General features: G+C 40.1%; 2 protein-coding genes across 7 annotated transcripts in view; one reads left to right on the forward strand and one right to left on the reverse strand.

Annotated features, from left to right (window-relative positions):
- The window catches only part of LOC111597506 (zwei Ig domain protein zig-8), a 42,944-nt gene extending 30,946 nt beyond the window's left edge, over positions 1-11,998 (forward strand). For 5 of the 6 annotated variants that reach the window (XM_023312272.2, XM_023312271.2, XM_023312275.2 and 2 more), the window contains exons 3-8: positions 1,915-2,129; positions 4,459-4,669; positions 5,914-6,051; positions 8,615-8,742; positions 9,219-9,387; positions 9,921-11,998. In XM_023312272.2, coding sequence (XP_023168040.1) covers positions 1,915-2,129; positions 4,459-4,669; positions 5,914-6,051; positions 8,615-8,742; positions 9,219-9,387; positions 9,921-10,276 — 1,217 coding nt within the window. In that variant the 3' untranslated portion in view covers positions 10,277-11,998. The remainder of the gene's footprint in view (positions 1-1,914; positions 2,130-4,458; positions 4,670-5,913; positions 6,052-8,614; positions 8,743-9,218; positions 9,388-9,920) is intronic. The other variant, XM_023312276.2, reaches the window with a different exon arrangement.
- Positions 6,840-7,701, reverse strand: LOC111597510 (venom allergen 3 homolog). Its single transcript, XM_023312278.2, has 2 exons — positions 7,572-7,701; positions 6,840-7,524 (listed from the first exon to the last, which is right to left on the reverse strand). The coding sequence occupies exons 1-2, from the start codon at positions 7,692-7,694 to the stop codon at positions 6,895-6,897; spliced, it is 753 nt and encodes a 250-aa protein (XP_023168046.1). The 5' UTR covers positions 7,695-7,701; the 3' UTR covers positions 6,840-6,894.
- Positions 11,999-14,687: the final 2,689 nt, after the last annotated feature.

Genomic DNA, 14,687 nt, shown 5'->3' on the forward strand with positions numbered 1-14,687 from the left:
CTGCCAGCAAAGGCCGAACATAGTCAACGGCCACGCTGCCATAGCGCAGCCATAGGTTGCTGTGAGTGCATTTCAATTTGCGTTGTAAGGGTCGTAGGCGCTGTGCCACCTGCCTTTTATGAAAGCAATATGCATATGCCCAACAATCCACTCGAGCGCTGCTATTTGCATTCACTTCGTTGCAGTGTTTGCCTGTCCATTCGTTGGCTCGCCCACTCCTGCTGCACACTCGTCTGCTTGCCTGGGTCGCTAGCACATTTTAATCCTGTCAAAGGCGGTTGTAGTGCTTCAGGCCAGCTCTCTTAAAGTTTCATGGAATTTACTAGCAGCTGCGAGTTGCCTCAGGTTCGTTGGCTAAACGACACTTGGCTGCATGAGTAAACAAAACAGTTGAAGCAGGCAAGTAGCACAAATTTGATTGGCATTGGACCACAGATAGGCTACGCTTTAAGTAGCTTTATAATTCTGTTGAAAGAAATGCAGTTTAGTGCTCGATTGAATTGATGGAGAATTTTTAAATGATTTTAAATTATTTCTCAGTTTTAAGCTGAATTTTTCACTTCTATTTTCTACTTCTACTTTCCTTTGCTGCTTTTAGCTTGTGGTTTTTCAATTGTCAACTCTTTTCTGAAAATACTCAAAAGTTGTGTTCATTTGCTATGCTCGCTGCTGTTGTTGATGTTGTGATTGTTGCTAACATTATTTCAGCTCTAAAAAACTTTTACACTCTTTTAGCTTTTTTACGACGCCTCTCAATTTGACATGGGCATTTTTATGAGGCTCTCAAATTGGCCGCCACTTTTTTCCATTTTTGTTGCCATTCTGTGCCTTTTGGCGAAAATTTGCTGTTTAGAGCTTTTGTTGCCGTTTCCTCTTAGTACCCTGTGCCCATTAAAATTGGATAGAAAAGGGTACATGAGTTAGGGCAAGTGTTTGGTAAAGATAGGAGTTACTTCTTGAGTAACAATTAAACTACTCCTTGTTAAGACCAGAATAGCAATATCCCAATTGGCGTACCACAAATATTATTGATAATTAATTTTGTTTTTCATCTTTAGCATACAGAAATCAATAAGATAATAAGCGGATAGATTTGCTATCTGTTATTTCTATAAAGGCTCCTCGTTTAGCATTTAAAGTTTCCTTAAAATATACTACAATGGCTAATCAAAGGGCATCTGTGCTTCGGTCAATCACAAGTAGAACACTTACCATATTTTGTAGCACAGCGTAAACATCAGAACACTTCATAGTCAGGTCTTTCGGTGCATCATAAAAAGCATTGCGTTCTCATTTCGCGAATGCTGACGAAGTCATAGAAAGTCGACGCGTCGGGTAATTAGAAAATTAGCCCCTGCCAGCGGCCCATAAATGAAATGCACAACAACCAGTGGCAGCCGTAACAACAACAACTGGCTCTCCGCAAGAGGCGCACTTGACGCTCCAGCGAGGCACATGCAGCTGCCACCGACACTTGAGCCCAGGCACAATGAGTTTGTCATTTGCGCAATTTAAGTTTTAGTTACACGAGAAGCAGGATGTGGGTGTGTCTATGTGTATGTGTGAGTACATGTGAGGGAGTTGTGTTATCCTTTCAATAGGACTGCAATTAGTACGAATTAAGGTAGATTTTTGGCTAAGCCGTTTCCTGTTTCCGGCTTGAAGCATACTTAAAGTCGCGGCCCAGTTTGCGACCGAAGCAATGTCCTTGGTCAGGAGTGCCGTTGCCCTTCAGGTGGCTTAGCTGATATTATAAGTTAATAATATAAGTATCACAAAAATTGAGGCTAAGTAGCTCGTTACACAACACTGGCGGACGTCAATGCTAAATTCCGCATGAAGAAATACATTTCTTCGTTATATATAATATATAATACTTATTTTGATTTGTGTCCTTTTCTTTCTGTTTCGCAGGGCTAACATTGTGCTACCAGCGGCAATCTGTGAGCAACAACAACAATCACAACAATGTAGATGCAAAACCAACACATCTGCCGCCATTACATTATCCGCATGGCCACAAATGGAATGAGCCGTATTTCGATTTGACAATGCCAAGGAACATAACATCCCTCGTGGGCAAATCCGCATATCTGGGCTGCCGTGTCAAGCATCTCGGCAACAAGACGGTGAGTACGGCTCGTGGCAAGACCAAGATAAGCATAAATACAAATCATCAGATGGCTATCTTTTTGTAGTCAGTACTAGCCACAAAAGCTGCCTGCCCCACTAAGATAACGTAGAATGAAAAAGAATACATACATACATATATATATATAAAAATATAAGTAAATGTATACAAAAATTATATGAAACCAGATTGGGTAACCAAAACAACAGCTCAACTGCTGGTGCGGGGGCGTCTGTTTTAATAATGTTTATTTTTATTTACATTTAATAAACAAAAATGTAGCGACAAGTGTTGGCAATATGCCGACCATCTCAGATAGTTGCTATATGATATTGGTAAAGGACGCATGTGGTGTAGTGTGTGTGCGTGGGCGTGTGCATGTGCGTGTGCGTGTGTATGCCATAATAGCAGACGCTTATTAAATTTACTGTCAGTTTATTATGTACTACGTGACGTTGAAACAATGAACCGAAGTTAAGGCAGGAAACACAAGCCAACACATGTTGTCCATGTACCCTGTCCAGATATTGTCATTATTTTTATGGCGTCACTTGATTTTCTATGGCTGGCCTAAAAAAACTTTGACCATTTGCCATATGAGACATGCTGGATGTTCGGTCCTGGCTCCAAGGCTATATTCTCTTTTCGGCAATTAACATCTCGTTTTCCAGGCTTTGCCTGCCCCGAGCAGCAGCACTTAAACTTTTGCCTCCACTCGCTTGAAAGCAGTTCTTGCGAAATTGCTAAACAAAGTATTGAATTTCAGCAAACCAATTAAATGGGTTGCCATAACTGCAATACGACTGAAATGTTAGCTGGCCAAACAGCCATACAGCCCTACAGCCGTACAATCAGCCAGTTCATCAACCCGAGCATTGGCCAAGTTCAGTCAATGCTTTGTTGTCGCTGACACTGCAGCGCAATCTGTTGCGGAGAAGCAGTAAACGTAATTTACGATGAGATTTAACAATTAAACACACCCAAACACACCAAAGAGCCGAATAGTTCACATTCACACTTCAGCATTGCGGATATACACATGCGGCCTACATGCACTCGTGAGAAACTTTGCAGGTGCTCCTCGTTTTGGGCCAGAAGTTATAAATGCTCCAGCGTTGATTACGTTAAGCGATTTAGCGTCGGGTTTGGCACCCTGGACGGGGGTTATAGATTTCCACATAACCAAATCCGCTTCCGCAATCAGTAAACTACACACACATCCAGGCAGACAGACAGTGAAAGAGAGGGAAAGAGGGACAGAGAGAGGGAGAGAGAGACAGACAGAATGAGTGTGCAGGGGATTTCGGGGCAAGTTTCTCTAGTTAACTGGCGGCTCGTTTCTGGCCAACGGTAAATTTATGTTGCCAGTGCGGCAAAAACTCTGACGAAAAAAGTTTTTTTTGCTGGCCTGGACTGTTATTGCCGAATTAGACAGACGGCAACTGGAACTGCACAGATGGATGCCTGGCACAGTTGGCTGACTCTGACGCAGTGTCTGTCTATATTCCCAGCTGTCTGTCCGTTCGCTTGTACGTCTGCCAACGACCGCATATGTGTGTGTGTGTGTGTGTGTGTACTTGTTCCTTTAGCAGTTGGCCACCGCGTAAAAAGGCAGCCAAAAACTTGCCAAAACAGTGGCAGCTCAAATAAATACAAAAAATTTAGCATCAAAAATTTACAAAATGTAGTGGCCAATGCGGAAAAGGAATGTCGAGGCTAAGAGCACGGAAGTATCATTTTCCGGGGCTGTCATGCGTGGTGCACACTAATTTTTAGTTATTTAATATTTAGATTGCGAGCTGCATACATTTTCGGCCTGTGGCTGTCCCCGACACTGAGGCCAAAGCTGGGACCACGGCCGGCCAAAGCATTAGGCAGCAAATTGACACAAGTTTCTGCTTTGCCCAATCAAAATGCAAATCAGCGTGGGACGCACAAATACCACAAAAAACGCACTCTAATATATTTAAATTTGCCTTTGTTTCTGGCTCTTTAAACAGTCTGTGGCTAGAAGTCTGAAAAGCTCTTTCAATTGAATTATGCGCATATTTTCACATTTGAATAATGAAAAGCTGTGTGTTTAATTAAAAGAATGATAAAGAGAAAATAAATTATTTATTTAATAATATATGGCTTAGCACTTCTGGAAAGCCAGACACGAGCTGGTAACCTTATAAAGAATTGCACAAACACACAACCAATTGAAGAGGCAGACTTATTAGTGGGCGAACATGCACATAAGGCTAAACAAGCTCAAATTTTGAATTGAGCCTTTCGAAAATTATTAAAAATTATTTAACCGTGTTAATTAATTGACAATATTACAGGTCGCCTGGATACGTCATCGTGATCTGCACATACTCACCGTGGGCACATATACCTATACAACGGATCAGCGTTTCCAGACCTCCTATCATCGGGATATTGACGAGTGGACACTGCAAATCAAATGGGCCCAGCAGCGGGATGCTGGCGTCTACGAATGCCAAATATCGACGCAGCCGGTGCGCAGCTATTCGGTCAACTTGAATATTGTGGGTGAGTTAAACCAAAAAGTGTGTCAAGCGATATGTACACTATCCAAACAGGCAGATGTATATGCTCGTCCATATATAATGCCAAACATTTATATATCCGTGCAGCTGACGAAGCTTTAGCCGTTGGGCTTTTGCATATTTCAACTTCGGTTGCTTCTCCCAGCGTATACGTAATATTTCGGCACGTCACACGAAAAAAAACAAACGTTACTATGGGTTTTCGCATTTTTCTTATTTGCATATTCATGCAATTTGCAAAAGTGTAAATTATGCACACTTGGCAATATCGCTACAAAAATACACAAAATAATAAAAACATGTAACAAGCATTTTAAGCTGAAAGCAACTGACTGTGACAATACTCTATTTAAGTACACTAGCTAACAAAGTCAAAGTATTCTATAAAATAGTTTATTGCATCAGTATATGAATATATTAATTGAAAATGATACTTTCAAACTGAAGTTAACTTTAAAATTGAAGTCAAGTTGCGCAGAAAAGTCAGATCACATTCATCCTTACACTTTAACAGGCGCAGACTAAGACGAGACTATTTTACATGTATAAGGATTGTATAGGTCTCTCTAAGACGGTTATCGGGACCTACAAAGCCAATATACTCTCGAAAGCTTGCACAAGCAGAAAACAGCAGAAAAACCAACAACAACTGCTGCAACAACACATGAGTTGATCGAAAGCGCACATGGGTTACAACGTTTCTCGAATTTCCCAAAAATATGTGAAAAGTTGTCATGATAGTAAAATAAAGAGTGAGGAAAAGCTAGATACAGGCCACAACATATTTTTTTTGTTCCACATTTAACATGGGCATAAAGTCATGTGACAAGATTGATTTCAATTAAATTAATTTGCGTTTACTTTTTGTTGTGTGACATCACCTTTATATTATTTTAGTGATTTATTTGGTGCTATTGGTGCTATTGTATATTGAGCATGGTGTAAGTTGAAAATAACGAACCTTTTCACATTAGTATTTTTGTATTTCTGTAGATGTTTTATATTTTTTATAGATATGCTCTCTAAAGCAAATTAAGAGACCACAAAATTAATTTAAATAATTAAATTGCATCAATTTTGAATATTATTTTACTTCTATATTATTTATATTTATTATTAATATTTTATATTTAAAAAAATTTTTATTAATTATAATTTATTTATTAAGTTTCCCTTTTTATTTATTTTTTTATTTTCATTGATTCGATTGTTTTCCTCATATGTAAGACATAATTGATGAGGAGACCAGCAGTCTGATGCAGCAATATTACAACGACGATGCCTTCTACATAGCCGCGGATCGGGTCTATCAGTCCAGCGATGACGAGTTTGCGGGCATGTTTGGCCCCATTCAGACAGTTGCGGGTTTGTAAAAAATACGACATAAGCAGTGAAACTCTTAAAGACAGCTTCCTGGCAAGCTTCTGTGCAACCAGAACATGCGTTAGTTAACAGTTGCCGTAGACAGATGGGGAAGCTGAAAGCTGAGAAGTTGACAAGCATGTGCATATATTACTTTCATACCCTAAGCCCATTGAAAATGGCAGTTGAAGGTATATCGGTTATATTATCGGGTGAAAGAGGCGTGGCTGAACCTACCAAGCATTTATATTGTCGATCAGGCAGTCCATTTGCATGCATTCATGATCAAATTTCTTCAATTTGATTGAATTGCTTCAATTGCCAGCTGCTTTGTAGTGCTGGATTAGCCATTCCACCGCAAATTCCTGGAATGACATGGACTGCGCTAGGAATTCTGTATTGTTATTCAATTTGGTTATTGTTTGATTGCTTGTGAAGATACGTGCTCGAGGCTGGCAGGGTATATTCTAGTCAGGTACCCCCGACTGGAACTTTCTCGCTTGTTTTTATTATTTTTCATATATTTCGTGCCAGTTATGTGCACTTTTCAGCCAAGTCCTCCAGTCGGGTGGAAGTAGAAGTGCTGTAGAGGCGAGCTAAGCGGTTGTGGCTGGAGCAACGTTTTTCTGGCTCCTAACGAACAAATTGCTTTGGAAAATACTTTTTCCGACTAACTTTGTCAGTTTGTTATTTTCCACATTTTACCTTACCCATTTTGTCTGGAGACCTAACAATTTTCATAAAAATATTATGGCATAAATTTGTTTATTTCTCAAGTACGCGTCCCATTTAATTAAAAAGTCATCAGTAGTGAAACGTATTAGTTGTTGCTTAATTATGTGTTTATTAGTCAAATTTATCAGGAAGCGTCTTGCAGAGATGTGGATAGTCTTCGCTAACGCCCTCGACACACTTATCGGCTGAGAATGTGCCCGCCGTATAGAGTGGGGAAGACGGTTCTCTCTGATTATTATAATAACAAATGAGAACAAAACGACTGGCCTCCCGGTCCAAATCCTCAGCGGCCGCACAGCCTACGTAGCTGTTGTTGTCGTTGAGTATATTTTTGATCTCATTGAGTTCTTCCTCATCAAATATATTTAGTCCCAGCCTGTACACCTGGTGCATCCACTGTTCCGTTTGAACAGTCAGTTTCTCGGAGTTGGTCGATGGCACGTATTTGGGCAGCGACTTAATATCGAGCCAATTCATGCCATAGTTTAAAGCTGGAGTCGCAAATGTAGAAACGGCCATACAGTAGTCGAGGCTTTGTAAACAACGCTTCACATGATACTCGGCAATCAGAGCCAGCTTAAAATGCCAAATTAGCTCGGGCATATGACTGGCCTTAGCCAGCCCCCTGATTTCTCCAGATGCCACATCTTCACGGTACTTATTGTGCAGCTTGAGTAGGTAGTCCCTGTAGACTTGCATGTTAAACAGTATACGGGTGCGCAAGCAACTCTCATGAAAGGTCTAGAAGAGAGTAGAGTAATAAGGGCTTAGCTGGTTCAAAGTCTTACCAAATTATTTTCGCAGCCCAAATGGTGCACGCCTTGGCATTCAGGCATATTACAAAAGTCTATCGCCAGACATTTGTTCCAGCAGAGAACAAACAGAAAAACTATAAGCTTCATTCGCTGCATTCTATGATCACAGATCTACTGAAACTAGTTAACGAACGCCAGTGCCTTATATTGAAAATATGTGATTCAATTAACTTCAAGTGTCACAGCTGTTGGGATTGTTTTAACAATGCACGTGTAGGTTCAGATGACTCTCTCAGAAAAGGTGTAAAGCTTTATTTTGAAATAAATATGACCTCGAAAATTGTTGACATCTATATAAATAATCAACAGAAGTAAGCGAAACCCGAAGACCCAGCGATAAACTATATAACTCTCTGACTGTGCGCTTTTAATGGAACTTTATGATACACCTATACGTTAGCAAGAGCCGAATAATTTTATAATTGGGCATATCGTTTTCCCTAAACGGCATATTTCCAGCAATAGAATTGCTTGTTGAGTCTGGACCCCATAACAGCTCGGGTTACAATACCAATTAGTCCGAGTTTGCTTTGTAGCGAGCTGTTTTGTCACACGATGCGCTTCTTGCTCATTTCTTTGTTTGCTAGAGAGGAATGCGCATTTTGCTGATGTCTTTTATTGCCATCACATACGCAGAGCCAAGCTGTGCACTGATTGCAACGGATGGGAGAACAATGACAGGTTGCATAAGTGGCATCCACAAGCTAGGAGCTTGACAGTGAGTTTGGGTGACATCAAATAGAGTTCTTTTGTAGCAACGAAATGACATTCGAAATGACCAGCTGCCAATTTAACTAGTTTACTGAGGCATCAATTCAGCCGGGATAAGTCAACCTGGGACAGGTGCTATCGAACTCCACGTTTGTTCCTCTGCTGTTTGCGTAGTTTGCTGATTGGAAACAGTCACGTGGCTTGCGATATTTTGTCGGTAATTTGCCGTTTTAGCTGTGCTACACATTTCGCCTCTATTTCCCATTGCTGTGACTGATGAAGCTTGTCGACTAACTCTTTTGCAGTACCCACAGCAACGATTCTCGGCGGACCCGATCTCTATGTGGACAAGGGCAGCACCATAAATCTAACATGCATCATTAAGTTCAGCCCGGAGCCACCAACACACATCTTCTGGTATCATCAGGATAAGGTAAGCCTGCATCGAGCCTTAATCAATTTATGAAAATTAAAAAGAGGAAGAATGCTTTAAAGATAAATGTAAATTCTGTGTGCGCATCAAATTATCGTGGAATAATTGACCTTTGCCCTCGCACGAAGCGGCGCTAAAAACTCACAGTGTTTGAAACGCCAGGCACTCAAACTCAAACTGTTCCTCATACTAATACTTAAGCTCAAGGCTCAGCCAATTGCCGCTGGATAAACGTTTCAATTTTTACGAGCGCTGGGCGCGACTTGCGTTCGCTCTTTTGTTTACGCTGCGTATACGTAACGTATTTAATTTTAGCTTTTATGATTATGAGAAAACATGCTTTTGCATTTAGCTTGTTACCCGCCTGCGTGTCTGCTTGTCTGCCTGCCTGCCCGTCTGCCTGCCGCCACTAAAAATGTCTTTCGAAGGCAAAATTTTCAACGAAAATGTTTTAATACACACGTTTATACACACAGGTGCTCAGCGAGGAGACTGCGGGTGGTCGCTTGAAATTTAAGACCATTAAATCGGAGGAGACCAAATCAATTTTGCTTATCTACGATGCGGATTTATTGCACTCTGGCAAATACTCCTGCTATCCATCAAATACAGAAATTGCCAGCATACGCGTCCACGTGCTACAGGGTGAGTAAAACGGAGATTAGAGGGGCGGCTGCTGTAATACAAACATATGTGGGGCAAATGCATTAAACGATAACTTAAATAGCAAATAAGTGGAAGGAACCGGTTAGCAAACCAATAAGAAATTGAAGAATTCAATCGAACTGAAGCCCATTACCTGCAGATGCAGTTGAGAGGCTTTCAAGTATGATGATTGCACTGAAAGTATTTGCAGCTACTTGACCTTTCCGCCCCTACACATATAACATATATATAAAATATATATATATATATACTGAAGGATGGAGGACACACTCAGCATTGTTGTACACTTCTTGTACAATTCCAAGCCCAACAAACTTTATGCATTTTTGTACAAATATTTTAGTGAGCTAACCACAACAGGCATAAGTATTTCGGTTCCACTTGGTGGTCTGTGTGAGCTCTGAGCGGGGTCAGTGGGGTGTACTTGGGACTGTGAAAGGGTCCAACAAATTGTAACTCATTTATGCAATGTCTGCATTAATTTTTCTTCTGTGTTTGCTCATTTTGTACAGGCGAGCGACCCGAAGCCATGCAAACGAATGCGGCACCAGCTGCTGCCGCTTTGGCCTGGGCTTGCCACACGAAACAGGCAACGCAGGCAGTCAAAGTAATTAGCACAATGGTTGCGGCATTTGTATTGTTGGAAGCCTGCTGCACGCTGCTGCTCCAGGGAACAGGCGGAGGAGGTGTAGGCGCTGGCGGTGGGGGAGGCTTAGTTGGAGGAGAAGAAAACAGAACACCACCGTTGCAGAGTCAAACGGCGCAGGCAGACAGGAACGGCAGCTGCCCTAACCGCGACCATGGTGGCCAGCAGACGACGTCAACTTCGGCCAACCATGTCAATAAGAGGAGAACTACTGCGCGGTGATAAATTAAAGCTGTCTGGTTAGAAGCGCCACAGAAATGCCACCGCCAATGCGCCAGCCAAGCGACAGTATGCAACTAAGTGGGTTGCCCACTGGAGGGCAATCGAGATATGAAGCTTGGCTGTCGCGCGAATGATGCAATGCAGCAGTAGCTGCACCGGCACCGGCCACTGGCAGCAGTTGCAATGCAAAATACTAAAACAAGAAAAGGTAAGCTAATTACGCTAATGATGAGCTGTTGCATATGATTCGTCAACTGCTGCTGGGCCGATGCAGCAACTGCTTCTGAAATACTCTCTAAGTTGTAAGTAAGTGCGTGTATAATTTAGTGGGCTGGGACTAGCTGACACGGGGACAGCTATGTACATAGTACTCTTACCTAAACTCATATGCCAGCACTAGAAACATTAGTAAAATAGATAACAAAAAGTTTAGAGAAGCAAGAAAACTTAGAGGAAAACTTAAATAATGTAAAATTCATATATATGCTACTATCTAATAAACGTAATCATTCAAACGAAAGCAAATGGTCAGTTTTAGAACGTGTGGCAATAAGCTAATATTCGAAAGGCCACACAAACTTAATGCTAATTTCGTTGTATATATCGTCTGCTACGAGGACTTTGCGTGTGCAGTTTATAATCAGCAGTAGCTTAGACAAATTTCATGATAATCACTTGTATATATTTATAGACCTACATAGTAAGCAATGTAAATATTTACAATAACTGCCCGTACCTAATCAGGTGCAGTTGCAAAGCTAAATAATCCATTTTATTCATCAAGTTTATGTATATGATTTGACAATGTTCCTATTACCAGGTTTGCATTTCGAACGCTTTATTTGTGAGTCTAGCTAAATTTGTATAGTCTAACAGCACAAATTTATTGGGCTTCACCTCTTCCATCTTAAATCATAAATTGTACTAGCTGAGTTTCTCCATAGTTTGGCAACATTGCAAAGCCGTTCGTTGGGCTAGTTCGGAAGGATACAGAGCTCTTATCTCTTTCCTCGAAATGTCATTCGACTGTCTAGAGTATTCCATAAGGTTTTCAGTATGTGTGCACAGTCCCGAAACTCTGCAGCTTGTTTTATTTGTGGCCACAACTTCATCATGTCCGGTTGTATTTCCCAAGTAAGCTGCAAGTCACTTTGCCAATGCCTGTCAACAAAATATTTGCATTTATATTTGCCAAGCTGCCCGCTGAAGTCAAGTAGCGCCCAAGAATTTAGTTTGTTTGAAAGCATTTTGCCCAGTTTGCTGCCTGGATCGATGGCACTTGGTCGCGCAGGTACTTCTATTCCCAGGATAACGATTCACGGCGCCTCCTAGAGGTCCTCCTGCGCTTGGCACCACTTAATGTCTCCCATTTAAAAATGCATGCGACTGTCCGCTTTAATGGCCGGCCGACTATTAAATGTGATGACCGTGCGCAAGGCAAGGGACTAGCTGGGCATTAAACCGTTCAAAATTGTAAATAAAATCGCATATATGTATTCGAATAAATAAAAGCTGCTTTATTTAACTACATGTTGTAGTAGTATGTGTACTTTCCCAAAGAAAAACCAATTGCTGTCATAAATATTAATATTAATAATTAAAAATTATAAATGCGCGTCAGTGAAATTTGTCGCGACATTTAAAGGAATGTTTAATGAGTGTATGCAAATGTTGCTATAAACATTAACGCAGAAGCGAGAAAGAAAGCCGAAAATATAAACAAAAGCAAAAACAAAAAATAAAATAAAATAAAATATTTATGCAGTTAAGAGCAAAGAGTACATATAAACCTTGTGTATGTATGTATAAAAGTAATATCGAGTATTATAATCAGACATAATAATTATAATAACAACAAAAACAAAAACAAAAACACTAAGTAAAACTATGAGCATATAAACATATAAATGTCAGATAAAAGATAATGATGGTGTTGATGATATTTTGTTACAAACAAAATGAGAACACAGTATAATGGATTATAAAGTTGTTTTAATGTTTAAGTGAGTAGCGCCAGCTGAGCGTTAACATGCATTAGGATTAACTACGTTTATAATAAAAACCGCAAATATTTAAATAAAGTTTTTAGTTATTATGAAAATGGTAAATACTGCAAACACTCTGCCTTTTTACTTTTAATTCCGCCGACATTCTAATCGTCGGACTGCAAAGTTATAATAAATTACATGCACGTTGCGCGGGGGTAATGTGTGTGCAAACTTGGGAAGGAACTCACAGGCACGGTGAAAAAGATTTATGCAAATATTTGGCACACAGATATCTTAACGGCTGCACATAATAGACAGCGGAATGGAACATAGAAGAGGCCCTGTTGCGAACGCATTTTCATTTTTCAGCCTAATAAAGTAGCAACCGAAAGGAATGTAAAGTTTGGGCTGGACTCAGCGGGACGCCCGAGACCAGGACGGTGCAGAATGCGCATAAAGTGCTGTCCCCGGTGCTTCCTGCCCAGGCCATGTGTGCGCCCTACCGGTAAGGCATCAGAGGCCGTTAGCATAAAAGTTTATTATATGACAAGTAAGTACATATATTTGTATTCAGCTATGTGCCGAGCCCAGCTTCGCTCCACAAGGCAAATAACGGCAATATCATGCCAAAAAGTTTAATAGCGCAAGACGCGTCAAGGCGAATTGGCTGGAAAACGTAACGCACAGCCAGGAACACTCAGCGCATATGAAGCGTAAAGTTTTTGCCAGAACTCACAAAGCAACGGAAGCTCCAAATAAAACTATACTCCAAGGTACAGCGAACGTGGAATACCCTGTTATGCAGATAGATAGCTTATTAATAATATATTTCATACTTATTTTAATTTATTTTTTGCATAATTTATTGACTGCATATATTAATCCTATTTATTATTTATGATTTCTGTAACATTTTTTGTTTTTATACCAAATATTCTATTAAATTTTATTAAAATTAACCAAGTTTATATATCTTCTGCCGATGATTTAAAAACAAAATCATGGCCGAGCCTGCTTGAGCCGATAAAGTTTATTTTCTGATATTCGTTTTTTTTTTATTCTGTGAGATCGATTAAGAACGTTATAGAACTTCAGCTTTCAGACATATTTATTATTTTTTACACTTAGTTGTATGTATTTATGCCTGAAAAGGCTTAAATTTTAGTTGATTTAATAGATAGATAAATAATTGATTATATTATTATATAAATACATATGTTGAAAAGAGTCCTTTATTTAAAAGAATTGAATTGATTTGGAATGTCAACTGCTGTTTTAAATTGGAATGAAATCCCAAGAGCGAGGCATGTGGGAGTGCTGTCTTATATGCTAATCCTAATAATACAAAGGTATATAATTAGTATATAATTATTGCAATACTTAAATCTGCGTGTGTTTGGCTTAGGTATGATTAGAAGCAACCCACGTTGTATGCTTGAGGATAATTGCGGATTGGGTTCTGGATATTTTTTAAACAATTCCGATTTAGGCAATCTTAATTTTTCTAAGTCAATTATCCACTTTACGATTAAAATAGCTCAATCTTAAATAATGCTTCTTTAGAATATCAATGTGCCTTTTCACATCAAATAAAATATTCCTCTGAATGACACGCAAATAAAAATTTCCACGAATATTCGTACATACTTAACTTAAGTGCACGGGCAATTTTGGTATACGGACACTTTCTGGTATGGGATTTGCCCAACCTTACTTTTAATTGCACACGGCTTATGGCTCTGATCAGAGACAGAGAGAAAGAGAGGGACAGACAGAGGCCGCTAGTCAGCAGGTGGCATATGTACGGTCTGGCAATTTTGGATGAAAGCTAGAATGTCTGAGGAATGTGTGCCAACTGGTGCGAGGGGCCATTGACAAAGGCAAAATAAATTATCATCATTGTGACATTTTCATTTGTCAGCGTAATTTGCTTTGAGTCACATTTTTTGCCAACGAAATACGTCGGCGCTTAAAAGCACACTACAAGTTGTGCACCTTTGAGGCGCTCGACGCAGCCAATAAAAAGAGCAGGCAATTTGGCGAGGAATTTGCTTTGGTGCCTGGCTTCCAAATGGTTGGAGTATATTGGATGCCTCTGTCAGCGAACTGATGCGTTTTTTTATGGCTGGTAATGTGCTGTGTGGCCGGAATATTGCTCTTATTATTGCTGTGTGTATTTTGAATGTGGAGAAATATGATTTGATTTTTTACATTTATTTCTTTGCATTTGTCGCTCGCAATCTATAATTTATTGGGGCAGCTGCCAAGGCCAAAGCATTCGACTTTGAATCCCTTTTGAGCCATGCTCATATATTGAACATAAATCAGGCGACTTATGTGCCATATGTAAAACAACAGCAACAACAATAACGAGAACACGAGCCCAGGTTTCGCTTTAATGTTTGTGTCTCGCTGAAAATCCA

This window comes from Drosophila hydei, unplaced genomic scaffold (genome assembly GCF_003285905.1).
Source record: "Drosophila hydei strain 15085-1641.00,03,60 unplaced genomic scaffold, DhydRS2 tig00000001-arrow-pilon, whole genome shotgun sequence".
Lineage (NCBI taxonomy): Eukaryota > Metazoa > Arthropoda > Insecta > Diptera > Drosophilidae > Drosophila > Drosophila hydei.